This window comes from Muntiacus reevesi, chromosome 10, assembly GCF_963930625.1.
Source record: "Muntiacus reevesi chromosome 10, mMunRee1.1, whole genome shotgun sequence".
Classification (NCBI taxonomy): Eukaryota; Metazoa; Chordata; class Mammalia; order Artiodactyla; family Cervidae; genus Muntiacus; species Muntiacus reevesi.
In genome coordinates, this window is record NC_089258.1 from 42,872,230 (window position 1) to 42,896,781 (window position 24,552).

A 24,552-nucleotide genomic window follows, 5' to 3' on the forward strand; every position below is an offset into this window, starting at 1 on the left:
TAAGATGTACCAAGCAGCAGGAGACATACAACTAGAGTACCTACAAGGTCATGACTGGAGATTTAGTACTTGGCGTGTATACACTAAGCATTATGCAGAGTAATTTCATGTATATTATCTTAAGAAGTATGTATGGCTTGGTGATACAGTCATTGGCAAAATTGCTTAACTTTGCATGAGAAATGCTAAATAATTCTGTATCGTTAAACACCGTGATCCTCAGAATTCTTCGTGTATAAAGTAGAAATAACAATTGATATGAGTCAGCGGTATGTTTTGCATGGGTCAATTAGCTGGCATATTTACTCTGCCCTGTAGAACCTGAGTGTACTTTTTCATGAAGTGATTCAAATTAAACTGTATCAGGAATTCTACTAGACCCTTCCAAGTGCAATCACATTTGATAATAATTGGATTCTTCTGTCAGATGAAGGCATCAACTTGAAAAATGTAAAGAACAGTATAAATGAAGTCATCTTTTAAGAATTAATCTGCTTGGCCTTTGCATATTTTATTGAGATGTAGTGAATACGCCAGGCTTTACAAATTATTTCAATTCATTTTTCAAACAACTATGTCTGTGCATGCACATATATACATGCATAAGAGCCGACTCAGTGGAAATGACTCTGATGCTGGGAAAGACTGAAAGCAAAAGGAGATGGGGGTGGCAGAGGATGAGCTGGTTAGACAGCATCACCAATTCAGTGGACGTGAATTTGAGCAAACTCAGGGAGACAATGAAGGACAGGGGAGCCTGCAGTCCATGCGGTCTCAAAGAGTCGGACACAATTTAGTGACTGAATAACAGCAATACACATGCCTATGGGAGTACATATACTAATAAATGTGGGCACTGTTATTATACCCACTTTATAGAGACAGAGACTGAAGCTCTGAACTGCTCAGTTTGCCCAAGGTCACACAGTGTGCTGGAGAAGGAAATGGCAACCCACTCCAGTGTTCTTGCCTGGAGAATTCCATGGACGAAGGAACCTGGCAGGATACAGTCCACGGGGTCGCAGAGAGTTGGACACGACTGAACGACTAACACACACACACACACACACACACACACACACACACACACACACACACACGTGTGCAGGGGGCATAAGTGGAGTTATCACCCAGATGGCTTTAATTTTGAGCCCAGATATCCAGCTAAACCCTCCTGCCTTTTGTTTTCTGGGCACTTGACCTCCACGTAGCTTAGGGGATGGGTCCTGTTGTGGACTTTAAATATGAAAAGGCCAAAGGTACCCCTGGTGGCCCTGCAGCCCCGCTAGCTGTTGGCCCTCCTGGCGGTCCTGCCCCAGAGTCTGAAGAATACACCCCCCAGGGCGTGTTCTCCCTCCAGCTTCGCTTTTATTGTACTTGGAGGACTAACCGTGGTGACAGGCACAGCTAGTGGCAACAAGTCTTCCTCCTGACATCTTGCACGCTGCAGGGTGGGGTTGGGGGCGTGGGTGGGATCCGGACTCCAGATCCCTGACCTTCTAACCTGCTCCTCACTCTCCTTCGCCGGCTCAGCCTTCGCCGAGTGTTTAATTTGAGGAAGTCTTTTGACCTTTCACACCTACCTGAGTGTGAGCTGGTCACTAGGACATCCACCTGGCCTCACTCACCCACGAGGCTGCGGAGAAGCTGGAGCTGGGGCCCCCAGCGGGTGCCCGACCCCTCTCCTTACCTGGGGGGGAGGGGGCTGCTTAAGTCCTCAGCTGAAAGGAAAGCGCGACTCTGCTTTCCTACTCTTTGACCACATTGGAATTCTTGCTGCATTACATATTGCATGTTTGAGTTGTAATAAACATATTTTAAATGATATACAGGCGGGATTATTTAAAAATACTTGGTTCTACATTGCAGGTATCAGACTTGGTAATAATTTTGAACTATGACAGAGCAGTAGAAGCTTTTGCAAAAGGTGGTAACCTGACACTTGGCGGGAACCTCACAGTGGCCGTTGGGCCCCTGGGAAGGTGAGTGCTCGAAACCCTTTCTGAGCAGCTATGGACAGTAAAGACTTTAAAAACCATATTGTTTTGCATTAAGAGAAAATTGAATTAGAATGACACAAATTTATGATTTACACATGTCCCAGAGGATTTTCCCAGGTGGAGCAGTGGTAAAGAATCCTCCTGCCAATGCAGGAGACACAGAGATGAAGACCCCTGGATAAGGAAGGTCCCCTGAAGGAGGAAATGACCTCCCACTCCAGTGTTCTTGCCTGGGAAATCCTGTGGACAGAGGAGCCTCACAGGCTACAGTCCATGGGGTCCAAAGAGTCGGACATGACTGAGCACACACACATGCATAGAGGGTTTGAGGTTGCTTACAAATAAGAAACTTGCACAACACAGCCAGTGTAATGAAATGAGAAAGTCTGAAACTAACACATGTAGAGAGAAACTAAATTTCAGAAATGCAGGCTGTTGTACCTATCAGAGTTAACATAAAATTTATATATATGCTTTGAAGGAGCCAGGTCAAGTCAGTTTTAATTAACTGAGAAAGAGCAGAATTGATCAGGGGGGAGAAAAAAAGCATTTTTCCAAACTGCATTGTGAAAAATTGAAGTGGAAGTGTTTTACTTGAGTGATGTTTACAATACTGTGGTTTTCGCTTCTCTATTAATGAATAACTATTCTTGAGTTAATTGAGCAATTAAATATTTTAAACTCAGAGTGTTTGTAGAAGTTAGTAAAATCATTTAAAAGTATTTCTGAGTTCTATGAAAATACTCATAGTAAAAAGAACCACAGTCTTTTACTCTTGAGATGCACTTCCCTGCTTTGGTAAAAGAAGACAAATCTTTTTTTGAAATTTGGAAAATTTGAGATTTGGAAAACTTTGAGATTTGGAAAATCTCAGCTTACCATGTTTTCTTCACGTGTATCACCTTGTCCTACAACCATCTTGCCTACTATGTCCGTGCTGTGAACTGTCCTTTCCTCTGAACCACTTTCAACATACCTAGCTTAGGCCAGCAGGAAGTAAAATATATAAAAATAAAGTAGATATAAAGTGAGAAGTAGGTATAGAGCGAGATCCTTCTTTTGGGTTGGAAGTTAGTGCCAGTCAGACAGTCACCTTTAGATGAAGCTACAGTGCTGGGATGCTCACCTTCTGTTTTGCAGGAATTTAGAAGGAAATGTCTCCCTAAGAAGCTCAGCTGCCGTCTTTACTTACTGCAAGTCAAGAGGCCTCTTCGCCGGCATATCTTTGGAAGGCAGCTGTTTGATTGAGAGGAAGGAAACTAACCGAAAGTAAGTGTAAGGCAAATAATTTTAATTGATTTGAAGGGAATAAGGCTTTGTAGATTCACATGGTTCTTAAGCGTGTACAGAGCACCTTCGTGTGGCAAGTCTGCTGGCACCACATTTCCAATGGCACCTGCTCACCTCGCGTCTCTGCGTCTTGTTGTGGTAATTCTTACAGGATTTCAAACTTTTTCATTATTACATCGGCCCCGGTGATCTGCAGCCTGTGACCTTGGATGTTACGGCTGTGATTGTTTGGAACACCAGGCACTGTGCCCTGTCGGGGGAGAACCTAGCCAGTGAGCGCGTCTGTGCTCTGACCGACCCTCCCCGAGGCTCTGTCCCTCTCCTCAGGCCTCCCTGTTCCCTTAGATACAATACACTGACATTAACAAGGACCTCCAAGTGTTCAAGTGAAGTGCTGCACATCTCTTACTTTAAACCAAGAGCTGGAAATGCCGGAGCTTAATGAGGAAGGCACGTCAAAGCTGAGACAGGCCGGAAGCTAGGCCTCTTGTGCCGAATAGTCAGCCAAGCTGTGACTGCAAAGGAGAAGTTCCTGAAGGAAGTGACAAGTGCCGTACCAGTGAAAGCATGGATGATAAGAAAGCGAAACAGCTTTATCACTGATATGGAGACAGTTTTAGTGGTTTGGATTGAAGATACAAGCAAGCACAACACTGCCTTCAGCCAAAGCCTCATCCAGAGCAAGGCCCTAATTGTCTTCAACTCTATGAAGGTGCCGAGAGGAGTGGAAGCTGCAGAAGAAAAGTGTGGAGCTGGCAGAGGCTGGTTCATGAGGTTGAAGGAAAGAAGCCATCCTTATAACATATTAGGTTGGTGCGAAAGTAATAGTGGTTTTACATTGTTGAACTTTGTCATTTGATATTGGAATCCATTCTTAAGTAAATGTGGTTATGTTATACTTCATTTTAATGCTCATTTCTTGCTTTATGTTTTTTGCTAATGACTTATTACTTGCTGTTTATTTTATATTTATTTTAGATTAGGGAAATGGTGTTAGACAAAAAGCAAATTCAGGTGATTTTTTTATTTGAGTTCAAAATGGGTTGTGAAGTAGCAGAGACCACTTGCAGTATCAACAATGCACTTGGCCCAGGAACTACTAATGAACGTACAGTGCAGTGGCGATTCAAGAAGTTTTGCAAGGAGACAAGAGCTTTGAAGATGAAGAGTGCAGTTGCTGGCCATCAGAAGTTGACAGCAATCAATTGTGAGCCATCATTGAATCTGATCCTCTTACAATTACATGAAAAATTGCCGAAGAACTCAACATCGACCATTCTACAGTCATTCTGCATTTGAAGCAAATTGGAAAGGTGTAAAAGCTCAATAAGTGGGTGCTTCATGAGCTGACCAAAAATCAAAAAAGTCATTCTGAAATGTAGTCTTCTCTTATTCTAAGCAACAATAATGAACCATTTCTTGACTGGATTGTGATGTGTGATGAAAGGAGGATTTTATTCGACAACTGGTGATGACCAGCACAGTTGTTGGACTGAGAAGAAGCTCCAAAGCACTTCCCAAAGCCAAACTTGCACCAAAAAAGATCATGGTCACTGCTTGGTGGTCTGTTGCTGATCTTATCCACTACAGCTTTCTGAATCCTGGTGAAACCTTTACCTCTGAGAAGTATGCTCAGCAAATCGAAGAGATGCTTCAAAAACTGCAATACGCGCAGCTGGCATTGGTCAACAGAATGAGCCTAATTCTTCTGCGTGATAACGCCTGCCACATGTCACACAACTGACACTTCAAAAGGTGAACAAATAGGGCTGCAAAGTTTTGCTTCACCCACCATATTCACCTGATCTCTCGCCAACTGACTACCACTCTTCAAGCGTCTCAACAACTTTTTGTAGGCAAAATTCTTCCACAACCAGCAGGAGGCAGAAAATGCTTTCCAAGAGTTCATTGAATCCTGAAGCACGAATTTTTACACTACAGGAATAAGCAAACTTATTTCTTGTTGGCAAAAATGTGTTGATTGTAATGGTTCCTATTTTGATTAATAAAGATGTTTTTGAACCCAGTTATAATGATTTAAAATGCATGGTCTGAAACCACAATTACTTTTGTACCAATGTAATAAAAGCGCAGTGTTCATCATTATGAGGTTCCCTATTGTTAGACTCAGCCTTTGTCTTTCTTCCGTACCTCACAGACCAATTTTGATGTAAAAAAAAATACAAGATTTGGAAGTATCCTAACAGGGAACAAGGAACTTCCTCTTTAACCTGGCATCTAGCTAATAGTTCCCAAAACTGCGCTTCCGAATTTCCACTAAAATGTGTCTAATTGCCCAGAAAAAGGTAAAAAGCTGGGACTGAGAGGACTACTTGAAGAAACTGGCAGGAATCCCACAACAGTAACCCTGACAGAGCTGGCCCTGCTGGTGGTGGACACGCGCCTGCTGCCCACAGCTGACAGAGAGAAGTCAGGAGCCGCGTGTGTGGCTCTTCCACCTGGAATCCCACACTCGTTCATTATTGTTCAGTGCAGGCCTCAGCAACCGGAAAATGGGAGGAATGGGGGGAAAAGTAAGACTTGCAGAACTCTCTGACTTGTAAAGTCAAGAGAAATGTTTTTACTCCTGGTTTTATTAATTTGAGAAATTTAAGTTAAGAATGCTTTTAGAAATGTGTGATTCTAGGCCTTTGGAAGATTTCCCCACTAAAGTTCACCTAATTCCTGGATAAACTAAACCAAATATACTTTTTAATCAACTGCAGGGCTTCCAAGCATGTAAGGCAAATCCTTACATAATTTTGATACAAATAAGCATTTTAGGGAACTATAGGTTGGCACCATTTTTATAAGAAACTTATAAAGCAAAAACCTGTAAAAATGTATGTGCTTGTAGGTACATGTGCATAAGTGTTTAATATATATATTTATATATGTTTATATATAAATATTATATAAATGTTTTTATGTATAAATGTATGTGTATGTGCAGTACTTTTATATTATTGGGAAAAGGATATAAATATCAGACCACTTATGGCAGTTGCCTCTAGGGGTGAGCTTAGAGGGATGAATTCAGGGCCTTAACATGGGTAGTCAGTGTTTGAAAACTGGTCTATGTAAATACAGTAGGTCAGTGACGCACGCTAACACACGAGGGTGTGTGTCCTACGTTTACCTCTAGAAAAGATCTATGTCTGCAAAGTAAATGTTCTTCATATGTTTCCTGTTAGATTTTATTGTCAAGACATTCGAGCTTATGACATTTTATTTGGCGATACACCACGGCCTGCTCAAGCAGAAGACCTTTATGAAATTCTTGACTCCTTTACTGAGAAGTATGAGAGTGAAGGGCAGCGAGTCAACGCCAGGAGAGCTGCCCGGGAGCAGAAGAAGGCTTCGGTGATGCTGGATTTCTCTCTTTTTCTTAGTAGCTGCAGAGCATTTCTTCATATAGACTATTCTGCCTTTGATGTTCAGCTTCCCAGGGGCTCAGTCCGTAATCTGCCTGCAGTGCGGTGGACCCGGGCTCCATCCTGAGCCAGGGAAGACCCTCTGGGGGAGGGCGTGGCTCCCCCTCCAGTATTCTCGCCTGGACATTCCCTTGGACGGAGGATCCTGGTGGGCTACAGTCCACTGGGTCACAAAGAGTCGGACAGGACTAACACACGCATCCTTCCTATCCGATTCTAAACACCCTACTAAACCTCCCTTGTAATTTCATTTGCATACAGTTCGTGTGAAAAATGCCGTAAAACCTTGACACTCATCTATACAAATTTCAGGAAGAAACGCGGTTTTCTTTGATTGCCTTTCTGCGAGGATAGACCTTTATAATATTAATTAATAATTAATTCCTGCTGCTGGCCTGGTGCCTTGATGTGCGGAGAGTCTTCTGCGCCGGGCTCATAGCTTCTCTTGGCTCATCGCCGGCTCCTCCTGCGTGGTGGCGGGGCCGGGGGGAGGGACGCTTCCGGCTGCAGAAGCTCGGCCCCTGCGGCCACCCGCCTGTTGTCCAGTTCGACCAGGGGTGGCCCAGAGCGGTGTGTGTGTCCTGCTAATGAGTGCAGGGGCTAACGTTTGCATGTACACGCACTGGCGGGGGCGGGGGCGGGGAAGCGTGCTATGCTCCTAAGTAAAAACAGGGTTTTAAAATCATGTGCCTTTTTCCTTCTCTTCCCAGGCTAAACTGCCTCCAAAACCATCGTCAAGACCACAGCAATCGTCTGCACAAGTGCAGCTGAGTTCTGGCTCTCAAAGTAAGTGTTTTTGTTGCAATTCAAATACAGTTATAATTAAGTAATTATGAAATATTATTAAGAAATCAAAAGTTATAGCTTTAGAGTCCAGTAGAAGAACTGATGCATATTAAAGAGAAAAAAACAAATGTTTGGCCTCTTCTAAACACATGAGGCTAATTGTCATTCCTGTAATTTGTGAAAATGTTTATTCTCATTCAGAAAAAGCTTTTTCCAGTGACAGAGATTTACCTTTAAGCTTTTTCTCTCTCCTCTTTTTTTTTTTTTTTTGCATCTCTTTCAAACACTGTTATCCTGCTGGTTTGAAATGGAAGCAATAAACCTGTTTTTCTCATATACACATAGATTTATATTTCTGAATATTGATTTTACCATACATTCTTGGAAGCTTAGGGTTTCACAAAGTGGTTGTAAAATAGAATAAATTCATAAAGCATCAGATTTTTGGCCTTTACTCCTCTTTCCATCCCTCATTTTTATGACAGTCCCTTTTGGAATTCTGATTTTCATGTACAGAGGCTACCCGTAAATAGCAATATAGTAAAGTAGGCAATGTTTCATATAATAATTAACTGTTACGCAAGTGGCATTGTGCTTTGGCTTTTAAGAGCACAGTGATGAAGCTAACTTATCTCCTGCCTTTAAAGAACTTTCCCTCTTGGCACAGAGCGGTCACATGTGGAAAAGTAACAGCAATTACAGGAAGACGTACCATGAACCCTCGAATAATGCAAGGGTCTGGGGCACCAAACCCCCTTGCTAAAGTAAAAAAAAATATATATATATATATATATATATAAAATTTTTGACTCCCCCCAAACTTTACTAATAGCCCACAGCTGCCTGGAAGCCTTATTGATAACATAAACAGTTGATTAACACATATTTTGTAAGTTATATATGTTACCTACTGTATTCCTATATGAAGCAAACTAGAAAAAATACTAAGAAAAAGTATAAGGAAATGAAAATATATTGATGGTACTGTACTGTATTTATTTATACCAAAAGTTTACATCTTTCTGTTTACAAGATGAATTGTCTGTCACTACCCATGTCAATATTGTCTTATGTGATACAAAACACTGTAAATGTTATATGTAATACTAACATTAAAAAATTAAAAATTAATAGGAAAAAGAAATTCACATTTACAGATATAATGATTCATGTGTTGATAAAAATAAGCAGCAATATGATTGCTTTATGGTAGCCTAGCCTGTATACTGATGAATGAAGAACTAGAAATTTTTTTGGCACACAGTATTACAGCCATATTTATAATAAATGTTAGAAACATCAGTACATTTTTTAAAAACCACTTACATGAAAAAAAAACAAACCACTTACATGTGGTGAAGACTGATAGTTTCTACAATTACAAGAAGAGAGAGAGAAGCATGCTATATAGTAATGTAATTCTTTGAAAGCCAAGTTATATAACAGTAAGAAAACTAGCACATTATTAATTTTGTATTACATGTGACTCATCTTAGCCTATGTGAGGTAGCCTGTCCACTTCTGTACAAGTCTTGCACACAGTGTTCTGTGTGATAAACACTTAGGCAATGTTGGTGATGACATAGAGACCTCTCACAATTACTAGATTTTCACGTGAGGACATGTGCATACACAGCAGATAAGTTTGTTAACTGAATGACATGATGATTATTTACTATTTGTTAAGTGGAGGTGGATCATCACAGAGGTCTTCATCCTCCTCATCTTCATGTTGAGCAGGCTGAGGAGAAGAAGAGGGAAGAGGATGGGGTGGTCCTGCTGCCCCAGGGGTGGCAGAAGTGGGGAGGGGGCGGAGAGAGGCAAGAGAGGCAGGCACCCTCGATGTCCCTTTATGGAAATACATCATGATTTCTGTCTGACTTTTTTGTTTTTTCATTTCTCTAAAAATGTGTATACAGGATCCCAGTCCTCCTTCCACCATTTGCTTTAGTTTCGGTCCCTGTATTGTACAAGATCCATGTTGAAAAAGAAGTTTAAAAGCAGTCTTGAATAAGCAGGGCTTCCCAGGTAGCTCAAGCGTTAAAGAATATGCCTGCCAATGCAGGAGATGTAAGAGATTCAGGTTTGACCCTGGGTTGGGAAGATCACCTGGAGAAGGGCATGGCAACCCACCCCAGTATTCTCACCTGGAGAATCCCATGGACAGAGGAGCCTGGCGGGCTGCAGTCCTTGGGGTCATGGAGAGCCGGACACGCCTGAGCGACTGCTGCTTTCGCTTTGACTTGAATAAGCAGAACCCTCTGCCATTTGTCTGATGTCAGTTTGTCCTTGGCGCTGCTCCTACGTCTTCTTCCCCATTGTCTGGCACTGATTCAGGGGCTCTCATCTACATCTAATCGTCTTTTGCTAATTCGTCTGATGTCGTGTCCATTAGCTCTTGAAAGTCTCCAAGGTCCACGTCTTGAGACCCTTCACAGCCATGCTTCCCCCACCTATTTTGCTGTATTTGCAATCTATTTCCTGATTTCCTTGATTGGCTCTATTGTAAATTCTCTGAAGTCATGCATGACATCTGGAACAGTTTTCTTCAGCAGGAATTTATTGTTTCAGGCTTGATGACTTTCATGGCTTTTTCTACAAGAAATGGCATCTTCAGTGATGTAACCTTCCAGACTTTGATACTGTTCTCGCTCTAGGCATTCTCTTCCACAGCATCAACAGTTCTTTCTGTAGAGTACCGTGTGTAGTAAGCCTTTAAAAGTCCGGATGATCCCCTGATCTAGAGGTTGGAAATAGAGATGTTGTGTTTGAGGCCAATACCACTACTTGGTGGTCTGCTCATAGAGCTGAACTCGTGGGGTTCTTGGGTGGCCAGGGGCATTGTCCAATATCAAAAGAACTTTAAAAGGCAGTTCCTTACTGGCACAGTACTTCCTGATTTCAGGGACCAAAAAAAGAAAAAGAGTTGTCATGATCCAGGCCTTCTTTTTGCACAACCAAAAGGTTGTCAGCTTGTATTTATCTGTTTCTCTTCTAGGTTTGGGGGTTAGCAGTTTTATAGAGGAGAGTGGATCATGAACTCTAGTGCCTGTGCTCGGAAGAGCAGAGCTTGTCTGTCCCTTCCTGCCTGAAATGCTGGTGTTCACTTCTCTTCCTTACTAATAAATGTCCTCGGTTGCAGTTTTTCCCAGAATAGGGTAGTTTCATCTGCATTAAAAACTTGTTCAGGCAAATATTCTTTCTTGTCAATGATTTTCTTAATGGCGTCTAGGACTTGGCTATTGCCTTTTGGTCAGCAGAAGCTGCTTCTCCTGTTATCTCGATGTTACTTAAGCCCAACTTCTTACTAAAATTATCAAAGCAAACTTGGCTGGCATTTAGTTCTCCAGTTTTAGATCCTTCACCTTCTTTCTGCTTTAAGTTGTCATATAATGACTTTGCTTTTTCTCAAATTTTATTAGAGTCTATTGCACCCACATAGAAACTGCATTCGCAATATAAGATAAAAAGGTATTTCACAAAAGATGCAAGGCTTCTGTGCCTGTTGGTGTAGCCGCAGTAACAACTTCATGGATTTCCTTTTCTCTTTTAAAAACGGTTCTTCCACTGAATTTATTTATGTTGGAATGGTGGGCAGGTGCAGTTGCAGACCTCAGATTCCACACATCAAGCAGTTCAGCTTTTGCTTGTAATGACTTTTCTCTGCTTCTTGGGAGCACTTGCAGGATCACTAGTGGTACTTTTTATGGGTCCCTTGGTGTTAATCAAGGTTTATAGTATCATTTTAAACACAATGAAAAATACACCAGAACCTGAAAGAGAACCTACCACAGCGATGTGCAGTTTACTGCAGAGACAGCTCGTCATGTGAAGACAATTAAGGTCAGCGCCTTTGGCAGTCACTGGCAGCACTCATCACCTCGCCGCAGCAGCAGGGGGGGCCACACAAGCATTACAGCGGTGCAGTGTGTGCACTTGTGTGTGTACAGTAAGGATGTTCATTTATATGATTATGATTGAATACTGCAGCTTCACATTTGTTTACGTTTCTCTCCACTGCAAATGGGGAGTGTGAGTGTGCATGTGTGTAAGTTTTGATAAATTTTAACTCCTAGTAAAAGATTTGTGTGTATCTTATGACTGCAAATGGTAAAATAGAACAGTATCTACATAAATTCCATGCATTCATGACACACCTAACTTTTAGTTATTTCTTTTGATATTTCTAGGCTATGTGTTTCATCTGAGTTTTTTCAGTCTGTGGCAAATCTCAGACAAAATTTCCAATGTTATCAGAAAAAATCCACTTGTAAGTGAACCCACACAGTGCAAACCCACGCTCTTCAAGGGTCAGCAGTATATGATAAGCTCTGGGCAAAGGACTCTTAAGTGTCAAAGTGCTGCCAAGGCCGTAAAGCTGGTCCTGCACCTCCCCCTCCGTGTTTTGTATCCATTTGCCCAGTTTTCATGCCCAGGTGAAAAATGAGCATGAAACCCAACTCATGGCCCTCATACTGATTCCTGGCTGTGCCTTTAGCTTGTCTAAATTTACCTCATCTAGGAAGGTCCTCAGGAACTAGACCTATTCTTCTTTATAGCGTGTGTGTGCTCAGTCACTCAGTCCTGTCTGACTCTTTGCAACCCCATGGACTGTAGCCCTCCAGGCTTCCCTGTCCTTGAGGTTTCCCAGGCAAGAATACTGGAGTGAGTTGCCATTCCCTCCTCCAGGGGATCGTCCCGACCCAGGGGTCAAACCTGTGTCTCCTGCATCTCCTGCATTGACAGGTGTGTTCTTTGCCGCTGAGCCCCACCCCACGCCCTAAACACATGCACAACTTGCTCTGTATCCTGTTCTCTTGGGATGCTGCCTTGCTCTTCCAGAGGGATCAGTTCAGTTCAGTTCAGTCGCTCAGTCGTGTCCGACTCTTTGCGACCCCATGAATCACAGCACACCAGGCCTCCCTGTCCATCACCAACTCCCGGAGTTTACTCAGACTCATGCCCATTGAGTCAGTGATGCCATCCAGCCATCTCATCCTCTGTCGTCCCATTCTCCTCCTGCCTTCAATCTTTCCCAGCATCAGGGTCTTTTCCAGTGAGTCAACTCTTCTCATGAGGTGGCGAAAGTACTGGAGTTTCAACTTCAGCATCAGTCCTTCCAATGAACACCCAGGACTGATCTCCTTTAGGATGGACTGATTGGATCTCCTTGCAGTCCAAGGGACTCTCAAGAGTCTTCTCCACACCACAGTTCAAAAGCATCAATTTTTCGGCGCTCAGCTTTCTTCACAGTCCAACTCTCACATCTATACATGACCATTGGAAAAACCATAGCCTTGACCAGACGGACCTTTGTTGGCAAAGTAATGTCTCTGCTTTTTAATATGCTATCTAGGTTGGTCATAACTTTCCTTCCAAGGAGTAAGCGTCTTTCAATTTCGTGGCTGCAGTCACCATCTGCAGTGATTTTGGAGCCCCCCAAAAATAAAGTCTGACACTTTCCACTATATCCCCATCTATTTCCCATGAGGTGATGGGACCAGATGCCATGATATTAGTTTTCTGAGTGTTAAACTTTAAGCCAACTTTTTCACTCTCCTCCTTCACTTTCATCATGAGGCTTTTTAGTTCCTCTTCACTTTCTGCCATAAGGGTGGTATCATCTGCATATCTGAGGTTATTGATATTTCTCCCGGCAATATTGATTCCAGTTTGTGCTTCTTCCAGCCCAGCGTTTCTCATGATGTACTCTGCATGTAAGTTAAATAAGGGTGACAGTATAGTCTATTTTTATTTATGTTCTGGTGATTGATTTGCTTATACTCTTATTTTCATTAGCAGGATGTGAGCATTGGATCTATTTTTATTTTAGATAGGAGTGGTTACATAAAATCTGACCTATGTGAATACTTCAAAATACAGAGTGTTTCTAAAATTTCCTCACTGAGGGAGTAGGTATCTATATCACACCTACATAAAAATCCTGCTAGTCTTCAATATCAGTTACTTGTCAGTGTAGACTAAAAAGCTACTTACCTTATCTCAAGAAACTCCTCTCAGCTAACAATGGAAAAATATTGGGAGGTTGTTTCTCTTGCATATTCTCCCTGAGCAGGTATTTTAGTATCTAGCCTCATGGGGCGTGGGTCCCCCTGCCTCGCCAGCCTCGGCCCGTCTGTCTGCCGCCGTGACCTCAGTCTTTGGAAGCTCCCTGTCTCGGCAGGGGCTGCTCTCGCTGGTTCCGCAGGCTGCTTGCCAGCTCACCTTCTCGCCCGGGCTCGTGTCTGCAGACTCAGCTCTAGTCACCACCCACCCTTCTTCTCGCTTTACTTTTTCAGCTTCAGTATTTGTTGCTCGATTCCTGTTGTTTTCACATGCCCATCATCTTTTCTCATGTAGCATATCATGCCTGGTTGTGAACTCCTGGTTTTGATTCAATAAAAGAGTTTAAAATTTGTATCTATTTTTAACTTTTCATTTTAAATATGACTTATTCCTAAGTGCTTTATTAAAAAACAAAATCTTAATTTTTAATTTCTTATATATCCTCACATATATAATTTTATATAGTTGTATATGTGATTCATAAATATGGTTTTTGAAAGCATTTTTTATCTTTTTCTTTTAGGAGTCCTTCCCCTTTTCCCATGTCTCCTCTGTCCTTAATTGCACGTCACTCTCTTCCATACTCAAACCAGCAACAATAGGAATGATACTTTTCTCCGTGTTTCTATAGTTCCTCTGTATTTTCTCCATGTAGTTCCACACATAAGTATGTGTATAAACATGTAGACCACACACAGTCCGAATGTTTTGTTGTCATCTCACAAAAATGCTGTTATAGTATTCGTGTTTTACGATAGCTTGTTTGTTCATGGGATTTATTTGTTCCTTTTGCTCAGCAACATCTCATGGAAATCCCTCAATCAACTGTGTTCTTGCAGTTATTGGATACTTACTCCTCCGTTAATTTAATTCTTTGTAGTGGATATTCAGCATTCCATCATGTAGATGGACATGTTTTATTAGCCACTCTCCTACTGATAGATATTAACTTTCAACTTTTTTCCATGCCAAGAAGTGTCACAGTTAATTTATGAAGCTGTCTACATAGTGGAAATTTTTTAAAGATAATTCCGAGGAACAGGCATGATAGGTGAAAGGATATATTTTTAAATACTTAAGAGATTTGGTAGATTGATTTTTTAAAGTTTTTACTACTGCTGAGTCTTGTCAGCCATTTCCCACCACCTACGCTTCCACTGTACTACCCCTATCAGACACCCACACAGCTTACTGTGTACACCCCTACCAGACACCTAAACTCACTACTGTGTACACCCCTGTCAGACACCTACACTCCCTACTGTGTACACCCCTGTCAGACACCTACACTCAATACTGTGTGCACCCCTGTCAGACACCTACACTCCCTACTGTGTACCCCTGACAGACACCTACACTCCCTACTGTGTACACCCCTGTCAGACACCTACACTCCCTACTGTGTACACCCCATCAGACACCTACACTCACTACTGTGTACACCCCATCAGACACCTACACTCACTACTGTGTACACCCCTGTCAGACACCTACACTCCCTACTGTGTACACCCCATCAGACACCTACACTCCCTACTGTGTACACCCCATCAGACACCTACACTCACTACTGTGTACACCCCTGTCAGACACCTACACTCCCTACTGTGTACACCCCATCAGACACCTACACTCACTACTGTGTACACCCCATCAGACACCTACACTCCATACTGTGTACACCCCTGTCAGACACCTACACTCCCTACTGTGTACATGCCTGTCAGACACCTACACTCCATACTATGTACACCCCTGTCAGACACCTAAACTCACTACTGTGTACACCCCATCAGACACCCACACTCCCTACTGTGTACACCCCTGTCAGACACCTACACTCCCTACTGTGTACATGCCTGTCAGACACCTACACTCCATACTATGTACACCCCTGTCAGACACCTAAACTCACTACTGTGTACTCCCCTGTCAGACACCTACACTCCCTACTCTGTACACCCCTGTCAGACACCTACACTCCCTACTGTGTACATGCCTGTCAGACACCTACACTCCCTACTGTGTACACCCCTGTCAGACACCTGCACTCCCTACTGTGTACACCCCATCAGACACCCACACTCCCTACTGTGTACACCCCTGTCAGACACCTACACTCCATACTGTGTGCACCCCTGTCAGACACCTACACTCCCTACTGTGTACACCCCTGTCAGACACCTACACTCCCTACTGTGTACACCCCATCAGACACCCACACTCCCTACTGTGTACACCCCATCAGATACCTAAACTCACTACTGTGTACACCCCTGTTAGACACCTACACTCTGTACTGTGTAAACCCCAACCAGACACCCACAGTCCCTATGTGTACACTTCATCTGCACTCCCTACCTGTACACTCCACCGCAACACTCCTTACAGGCATCCCTCATCACTTGTAGCATTGAAGTGTCTTGAAGTGTTTACTATTCTGAGGGTTGGTTATATCTCCTTGTTGATTGATTGTGTTTGTCCCTGTTAGTGATGTAAGCATTTTTTTTATCTTATTGCTGGTGTTTGGAATTTGATGTTATCTTAAAAGTCTGTATTTCATTGGTTAATTTTTTTCTGTTGGAATGCTTGTTACATTTTCAACTTGTAGGAGTATTTTGTATATTAAGGGGTTTCTCATTTGAATGACAGTTTATTTCTCTAGATGTATCATTTATTGATCTAAATTTTCATGTAGTTCATAATCTATATGAAACATAAAAGTTTGATATATACAACTTTCATTTATCAAAGTTTTAACGTTTATGTAAAAATTTATCTGTCACTTATTTTTTATAGATATTGTATTTTGTAGTTGTTGTTGTTGTTACTCAGTTGCTAAATCATGTCCAACTCTTTGCAGTCCCATGAACTGCAGCACACCAAGCTCTGCCCCCCTTCACTATCTCCTGGAGTTTGCTTAAATTCATGTCCATTGAGTCAGTGATGCTATCTAACCATCTCCTCCTCTGTCATGCCCTTCTCCTTTTGCCTCCTGTCTTTCCCAGCATTATGGTCATTTTCAGTGAGTCAGCCCTTCACATCAGGTGGCCAAAGTATTGGAGCTTCAGCTTCAGCATCAGTCCTTCCAATGAGTATGCAGGGTTGACTTCCTTTAGGATTGACCGGTTTGATCTCCTTGCTGTCCAAGGACCCTCAGGGTCTTCTCCAGCACCACAATTGAAAGCGTCAATGTTTTAGCATGGTTAAGGTCTTCTCTCCTATACATTGCATTCATAGTGTCCTCGGTTTTCTTGAAGTATTTCATTCTTGCAGTTATTAGATACTTACTCCTCAGTTAATTTAGGAGCATTTTACCAATACTCCTGTCAACTACCAATATGCAATTCTGGTTAAAGTACTGTTATGTACTTATATGAACTCTATGATTTTTATATTAATTACAATAACATTACATGTATAAACTAATAAATTTGGCATTTGTATGATAATCTTCCTGTTTTATGCTTTCCATTTGTTGAAATATTATATTATGTCTTTCCTAAGATTTCATAGTTTCTGTGCCTTTCTTGTTAAATTTATTTCTCAGTACTTTGTAATTTTGTTTTGCTGTGTTGAATGGAAGACGCTTTCCCATTTATATTTCAGGGTGCTTCTTTTAATAGTTGAGAAAGCCTTAATTTGCATATATTTTGTCTTATATATGGTCACCTACCCCAAATCTCTTACTTCTAGTCAGTTTTTAAAAATAGATTATCTGCTGTATATACCCTCTTCCCCACCTTGCCAATACTTATTTTTATATTTTTATATTCATAAACTTCTTAGGCCAGTGGCCTTCACACTGATGCACCTCTGTCCTTAAGGGTTACACAGAGATGGGGAAGCGTGTGCTTAGTCAGTCGTGTCCCACTCGGTGACCCCATGGACCATAACCGGCCAGGTTCCTCTGCCCGTGGAATTCTCCAGGCAAGCATACTGGAGTGGGTTGCTATGCCCTTCTCCAGGGGATCTTCCTGACCCAGGAGTCGAACCTGGGTCTCCCTGCATCACAGACAGATTCTTTGCAATGGGACCACCAGGGAAGCCCTGAGGGCCACGCGGGGCCTGGGAAGGAGCTTCCGAGCACAGGCGATTTAAGACACAGTCTACAGGGGGCCAGTTTCCACACCTGTCTTCTTGTGAACACGACGTACACGTTGCCCTCTTTGTCTTCCATTCTTTCACAGTTTTTTTCACACTTCAATAAGAAAAGCAAACTCCAAACTATCTTAATCATGCTACTACAACTTTGTCCCCAAAATGTAAGGACAATGATACAATTTGAAATATGAAAGTTGATATTAGTGTAGTTGGTAAGTCTGATGAACAGTAAATAATTTTGTAAATTAGATGAACTACATTTTTTTTAGCTTTCAACAAAGCTGAAGGGAGACCTAATGGCACCATTATCTGAATTTACAATAAGAATAGTAAATAATATTATCATTATATAGGAATTATTTATAAAATCACATAGCTATCACCAAAATAAAAATTATAGTAGCAATAGCTTATTGGTTAATAAGTAATATTTTATTATTTCTATTGTTTTGATGATAGATCTCTATGAGAATTTTTTTTACCTCTATCTAAGAATGGAAATAAAAGAATTATGTTACATTCTTATAAAATATCTCTCTTGCCCTCTAGTTTTTCTATAAACCAGTTTTCTTAGCATCTATATCTTTAAAAAAGAACACTGAAATACAATTTTATGTTGAAGCTATGTCATTCCATAAATAATAATTATCCTGTATATATGACCTAAATTCAGGTATGACCTAAAAGAAATCCCTTACGATATACAGTGGAAGTGGCAAATAGGTCAAGGAATTAAATCTGATAGACCGAGTGCCTGAAGAACTATGGATGGAGGTTTGTGATATCGTACAGGAGGCAGTGATCAAAACCATCCTCAAGAAAAAGAAAGGCATAGTGATTGTCTGAGGAGGCCTTACAAAGAGTTGAGAAAAGAGATGTGAAAGGTAAGGGAGAAAAGGAAAGATATACCCATTTGACTGCAGAGTTCCAAAGAATAGCAAGGAGAGATAAGAAAGCCTTCCTCAGTGATCAGTGCAAAGAAATAGAGGAAAACAATAGAATGGGAAAGACTAGAGATCGATTCAAGAAAATTAGAGATACCAAGGGAACATTTCATGCAAACATGGGCACAATAAAGGACAGAAATGATGTGGACCTAACAGAAGCAGAACATATTAAGAGGTGGCAAGAATACACAGAAGACTTATACAAAAAAGATCTTAATGGTCCAGATAACCACGATGGTTTGATCACTCACCTAGAGCCAGACATCCTGGAGTTTGAAGTCAAATGGGCCTTAGAAAGCATCACAATGAACAAAGCTAGTGGAGGTGATGGAATTCCAGCTGAGCTATTTCAAATCCTAAAAGATGATGCTGTGAAAGTGCTGCACTCAATATGCCAGCAAATTTGGAAAGCTCAGCAGTGGCCACAGGACTGAAGGTCAGTTTCCATTCCAATCCCAAAGAAAGGCAATGCCAAAGAATGCTCAAAGTACCACACAATTGCACTCATTTCACACTCTAGCAAAGTAATGCTCAAAATTCTCCAAGCTAGGCTGCAATAGTATGTGAATCGAGAACTTCCAAATATTCAAGCTAGATTTAGAAAAAGCAGAGGAACCAGAGATCAAATCGCCAACATCCTTTGGGTCATAGGAAAAGCAAGAGTTCCAGGAAAACGTCTAGTTCTGCTTCATTGGCTATGCCAAAGCCTTTGATTGTGTGGATCACCACAAACTGTGGAAAATCCTTCAAGGGATGGGAATACCAGACCACCTTACCTGTCTCCTGAGAAATCTATATGCAAGTCAAGAAGCAATAGTTACAACTGGACTTGGAACAACGGACTGGTTCCAAATGGGATAGGAGTACGTCAGGACTGTATATTGTGACCGTGTTTATTTAACTTATAGGCAGAGTACATCATATGAAATGCCAGACTGGATGAAGCACAACTGAAATCAAGATTGCCAGGAGGAATATCAATATCAACCTCAGATATGCAGATGATACCACGCACAGGGCAGAAATCAAAGAGGAACTAAAGAGCCTCTTGATGAAAGCGAAAGAGGAGAGTGAAAAGGCTGGATTAAAACTCAGTATTCAGAAAACTAAGATCGTGACATACGGTCCCATCACTTCATGGCAAATAGATGGGGAAGCAATGGAAACAGTGAGAGACTTTATTTTCTTGGGCTCCAAACTCACTGCAGATGGTGACTGCAATCATGAAACTTAAAGATGCTTGCTCCTTGGAAAAAAAGCTATGACCAACCTAGGTAGAGACATTACTTTGCCAACAAAGATTTGTATAGTCAAAGCTATGTTTTTTTCTAGTAGTCTTGTATGGATGTGAGAATTGGACCATACGAAAAGCTGATCACCAAAGAATTGATGCTTTTGTACTGTGGTGTTGGAGGAGACTCTTGAGAGTCCCTTGGACTGCCAGGAGATCAAACCAGTTGACCCTAAAGGAAATCAGTCCTGAATATTCATTGGAAAGACTGGTGCTGAAGCTGAAACTCCAATACTTTGGCCACCTGATGTGAAGAACTGACTCATTAGAAAAGATACGGATGCTGGGAAAGATTGAAGAAGGCAGGAGGAGAAGAGGATGACAAGGATGAGATGGTTGGATAGCATCACTGACACGATGGACATGAGTTTGAGCAAGCCTGGCATTCTGCAGTCCATGGGGTCACAAAGAGTTGGTCACAACTGAGCAATTTAAGTGAACTGAACTGTGTATATGAACTAATTTTTAAAAGTCTAGTCCACCTGTTGAAATGTATTTCAAATAACACTTTAATGTTTAGTAAATTAATGAATTTATAATATTTTTGAAGTTTTGATCAATGTGTGCTTATAATGATCATGATAACTCAATCTGTAAGAAATTATTAAATAGATGATTGTTTTATGTAAACAAAAGTTTTAAAATAAATTTATGTATAAATTCTTGTTGTAGAAACTTGCATAAGTTCAGTTCAGTTCAGTCGCTCAGTCATTTCCGACTCTTTGCGACCCCATGGACTGCAGCATGCCAGGCCTCCCTGTCCATCACCAACTCCCGGAGTTTACTCAAACTCATGTCCATGGAGTTGGTGATGCCATCCAACCATCTCATCCTCTGTCGTCCCTTTAGGATTTCCTTTAGGATGGACTGGTTGGATCTCCTTGCAGTCCAAGGGACTCTCAAGAGTCTGCTCCAACACCACAGTTCAAAAGTACAATATTAATACACTGGTTAAAAATCTTTGGAACAAATGAAGTGAAAATATGATTTGAAGATTAAAAATGAACAGTATATAATTTCTGACTGTTAAAAACATCTTGTTGATTTTCTTTAATGAATGGTGATGGGTTCAGATCACTATCATATTTAGATCTTTTTATCCAAAAAGGGAGTGATACAAATTTTAAGTAATTGACATTAAAATATGCTAAAAATACATCCTTAATCTTACATTTAACAATTTTAGGTATCAGTTTAAAAATATACATATAAATACTTCTTTAAAAATTATTTTAGATGTTAAACAAGCAAGACTGTCTGAAAATCACTGGCTTGCTGATTGCAGATTTTCTTATTTGGTATTTTTAGAAAAAGATGTGTCTGTGTTTTCTGTGAACATGTAATTGCAATGCCATGAGCTGTAGTTTATGTACCTGTGGTCATACAGATATTAGACATTTACTGTCTGCCTTATGTTTGATCTATTTTTTGTGTATATTCGGGTGTTCCTCTTGATTGAAAGAGGATAAAATAATTATATTTCAATCAGTTAGAATGATTTAAAATATCTGCTTATCAAGAACAGTATTTGGCATTCTTGGGTATCTTATATACTAGATACTAATAAATTTTCTAATGTTCCCCTCTTTTATGTATCTATTTACTTTTTGCAGGTAGCAGAAACGAATATAATCTGTATCCTGAACTTTCCAGCTATCGTGAGAGAGTTGGTAAGTAAAAATATTTCTGTTTTAAAAAGATTAGTTACCATCTTATAACACAAACCTCCTAACTAATTTGGCAGGTTGTGAAAATATCAATACTTCTTATTTCATTTATAGGATATTTGCATTACTTTGAGAAGCACTTCATTTAAAACATACTCTGCACAATTGGACTGGTCAAACTTGATGAGGTCAGCAGACTGGACCCACTAGGGAAAGGGCCTGGGTCCTGTGGGTTTGGGGCCTTGACTACAGTTGAGCAGAAGTGGTGTTGGCAGTGTGACTCTGGGGACTAGCGTCCCTTTTCTCAGATTCCTTTCAAGTCTGCACCTGTTGTCTAAGTGCCTGTTAAATATTAGAAATATCTCTTAAAAAGCAATGAGGGAAGATAAGAAACAAAACCCTAAGTGGGATCTGGAGACAGAGGCTCAGACTTACAGCCGGTACTTTTATTCTCTGGCTGTGTGTTCCAGACACTTTACCTCCCATGGTTGGTCGGTTGGTTGGGTTTTGCTTTTATATTTGAGGGTAGCACAAGCTAAGCGTTTCAAACAGTAGGTAATAAGTTAATGTTAATATTAATTTATTTTAGGCCTTTCTCAAAATATAAGGGATTTTGAAGAAGAAAATGCAAGGAAAGATTTAAAGTCTGTTTTAAAAATAAAGCTTATTTTACATTGCTGTGTGAAATCAGTTAAACTCTTATGAGAACTTCCTTACGCCAGTCTGTCAGCCTTGCAGAGGAAAGTCCCAGCCCTGTGACCCCTCGGTCCTGAGGCCTGAGCTGGAAACCCGTCTGAGCAGGACTCCTGGCCGCCCAGGCTGGCCCTCCTGGGCCTAGGCACGGGCACAGCAGTGGTTCTGCAGCTGTGTGTGCTTTGGCCTCACTCCTTCGGAAGCTCCAGCTACGAAGTCTTCTGGCCTCATGGTAAAACGGGGGGTGAACATCCATAGTCCTGTTCACTAAGGTTTTTGTACCTGGAGGTCCGAACCTCCTCGGTCAGCATCCATCACAGCCCCCTGTCCACCCTTTGACTGGCAGGGGCCCTCTGGGCCTGTTGCAGAGCTCTCTGCCGTGGGGCTGCCCTGAGCTGTGTGTGCCTGAGGGCACAGGCCACTGATGCCAGCAGTGCCCCTCCCCGAGTGTGACAACCACGGATGCCCTTCGTCTTTTGACTTTGCCATTTGATAATCGTGGGTCTCATGACCTCTCCCAGTTGACCCCATCCAGCTCACTCACGCTCCTGCAGAGATCGCAGTCACCAAGGGTCGTGGACCCCACCCACATCCTGGGGCATGTGGATGCCAGGATCAAGTCAGCCGCCCAGCTCATCACGGCAGCAAAGGCACCACTTCTAGTGCGTCTTGGAGGGGACCTTCCAAGGTCTGAGATTCTTCTGAGTCATGTCTGGGGCCAGATGTGTCGATGCCATATGGGTTACATTATGCAGGCTCCACTGAGAAGTGAAATAAGACAGTGGCATCCCGTGGACACAGACTTGCTAATTATGAGCTCAGAGCAGCTGCCAGTCACCAAAGCTGACTGTAATCTGTTTCCTCTTAAGTATAGCCCTGATTTGGGAGAGAAAAATAACCCCTATTTGAATAAACTTGAATATTTGGATATAAAATAGTCAATTGCTCCAAAGATCCTCCATATTTTTTAAGTGTAGGAATACCGATCTTGAAGGCGCGTGTCCTCAGTAGGGAAGGCATCTGTGGACACTGGCTGTTTCAGTGACCCTGTGGGCTTTACTTCCCTGCTCTCCAAAGTTGTCTCCCTTCCGAAGAACGTATCCTCTTGGCTGACCTCTTCAAATGAATTATATTGTGGACATTAAACTCCTCCTTATGGAAACTGTCCCTACTATTTACAGTAAAGAGGACCTTTGCATTTTGAGCTTATTGAATAAAAAGCCAGTGGGGGGCCTGGCACCAGGTGAACGTGAACTGGTCCCTGGGGGGTGCCTGCGCTCACCCCGCCCCAGCTCTCTCCTTTGTTTCCTGTGGATGAACGTCCCCAACAACCCCTCAAGACCCTCCTGCGCCCTCCTAGAATAGATGGGGTTTGCCTGATTGGTGAGTGGTAAGGAATTCGGCACACCTCTGCCTGCCTGTCCTGCCCACGCTCTTCACCAGCTCTGCCAGCAGTGACACCTCCCTCCCTGCTTCACCTCTGTTCAGGAGGAATGCTGAATGTCAGCCTCCTCCCACCCAGCAGCACTGCCTTGTCCTCTGCTGCTGGCTCAGAACCCCTGCTTGGCCCTTAGGCCCGTTTTTCCTGTTACTGTTTTCATCCTTATCTTATTTGAAAACTGCAATTCAGAGGCATTTAGACAGCCTTCAGTGAGGGGAGGGGCAGAGACTGAACCTGGTCTGCAATTCTTTCTGTCTTTTCTTCAAGTCATAATATCTTTCTTCCTCGAATTATTCATTATAAAATATATTTCTAAAACTACTAAGAACAAATTCAGTTATCAAATTCAGGGATCATCAGCAGCAGATATTCCTATTATTTGTACAGTCTGGATAACTCAGTGATGCAGGAAAATAGTTTGCCTAACCAAACTACAGGGAGGGAACACAGCCCCACCCATCAGCTGGAAATTGGATCAAAGATTTATTGAGCGTGGCCTCCCCGACCAGAGCAAGACCCAGTTTTCCCACAGCCAGTCCCTCCCATCAGGAAGCTTCTACAAGTCTCTTATCCTTCTCTATCAGAGGACAGACAGACTCAAAACCACAGTCACAGAAAACTAACCAATCTGATCACATGGACCACAGCCTTGTCTAACTCAATGAAACTATGACCCATGCCGTGTAGGGCCACCCAAGATAGACGGGTCATGGTGGAGAGGTCTGACAGAATGTGGTCCACTGGAGAAGGGAATGGCAAACACTTCAGTATTCTTGCCTTGAGAACCCCATGAACAGTATGAAAAGGCAAAAAGATAGGACACTGAAAGATGA

At 42.0% G+C, this 24,552-nt stretch overlaps 1 protein-coding gene across 1 annotated transcript in view; it reads left to right on the plus strand.

The window, feature by feature from the left end:
- Positions 1-24,552, plus strand: part of SH3YL1 (SH3 and SYLF domain containing 1) — a 67,925-nt gene that overhangs the window by 38,262 nt on the left and 5,111 nt on the right. The window contains exons 5-9 of the mRNA XM_065947560.1: positions 1,870-1,982; positions 3,141-3,269; positions 6,485-6,653; positions 7,435-7,510; positions 21,532-21,588. Of these exons, the coding sequence (XP_065803632.1) occupies positions 1,870-1,982; positions 3,141-3,269; positions 6,485-6,653; positions 7,435-7,510; positions 21,532-21,588 (544 nt within the window). The remainder of the gene's footprint in view (positions 1-1,869; positions 1,983-3,140; positions 3,270-6,484; positions 6,654-7,434; positions 7,511-21,531; positions 21,589-24,552) is intronic.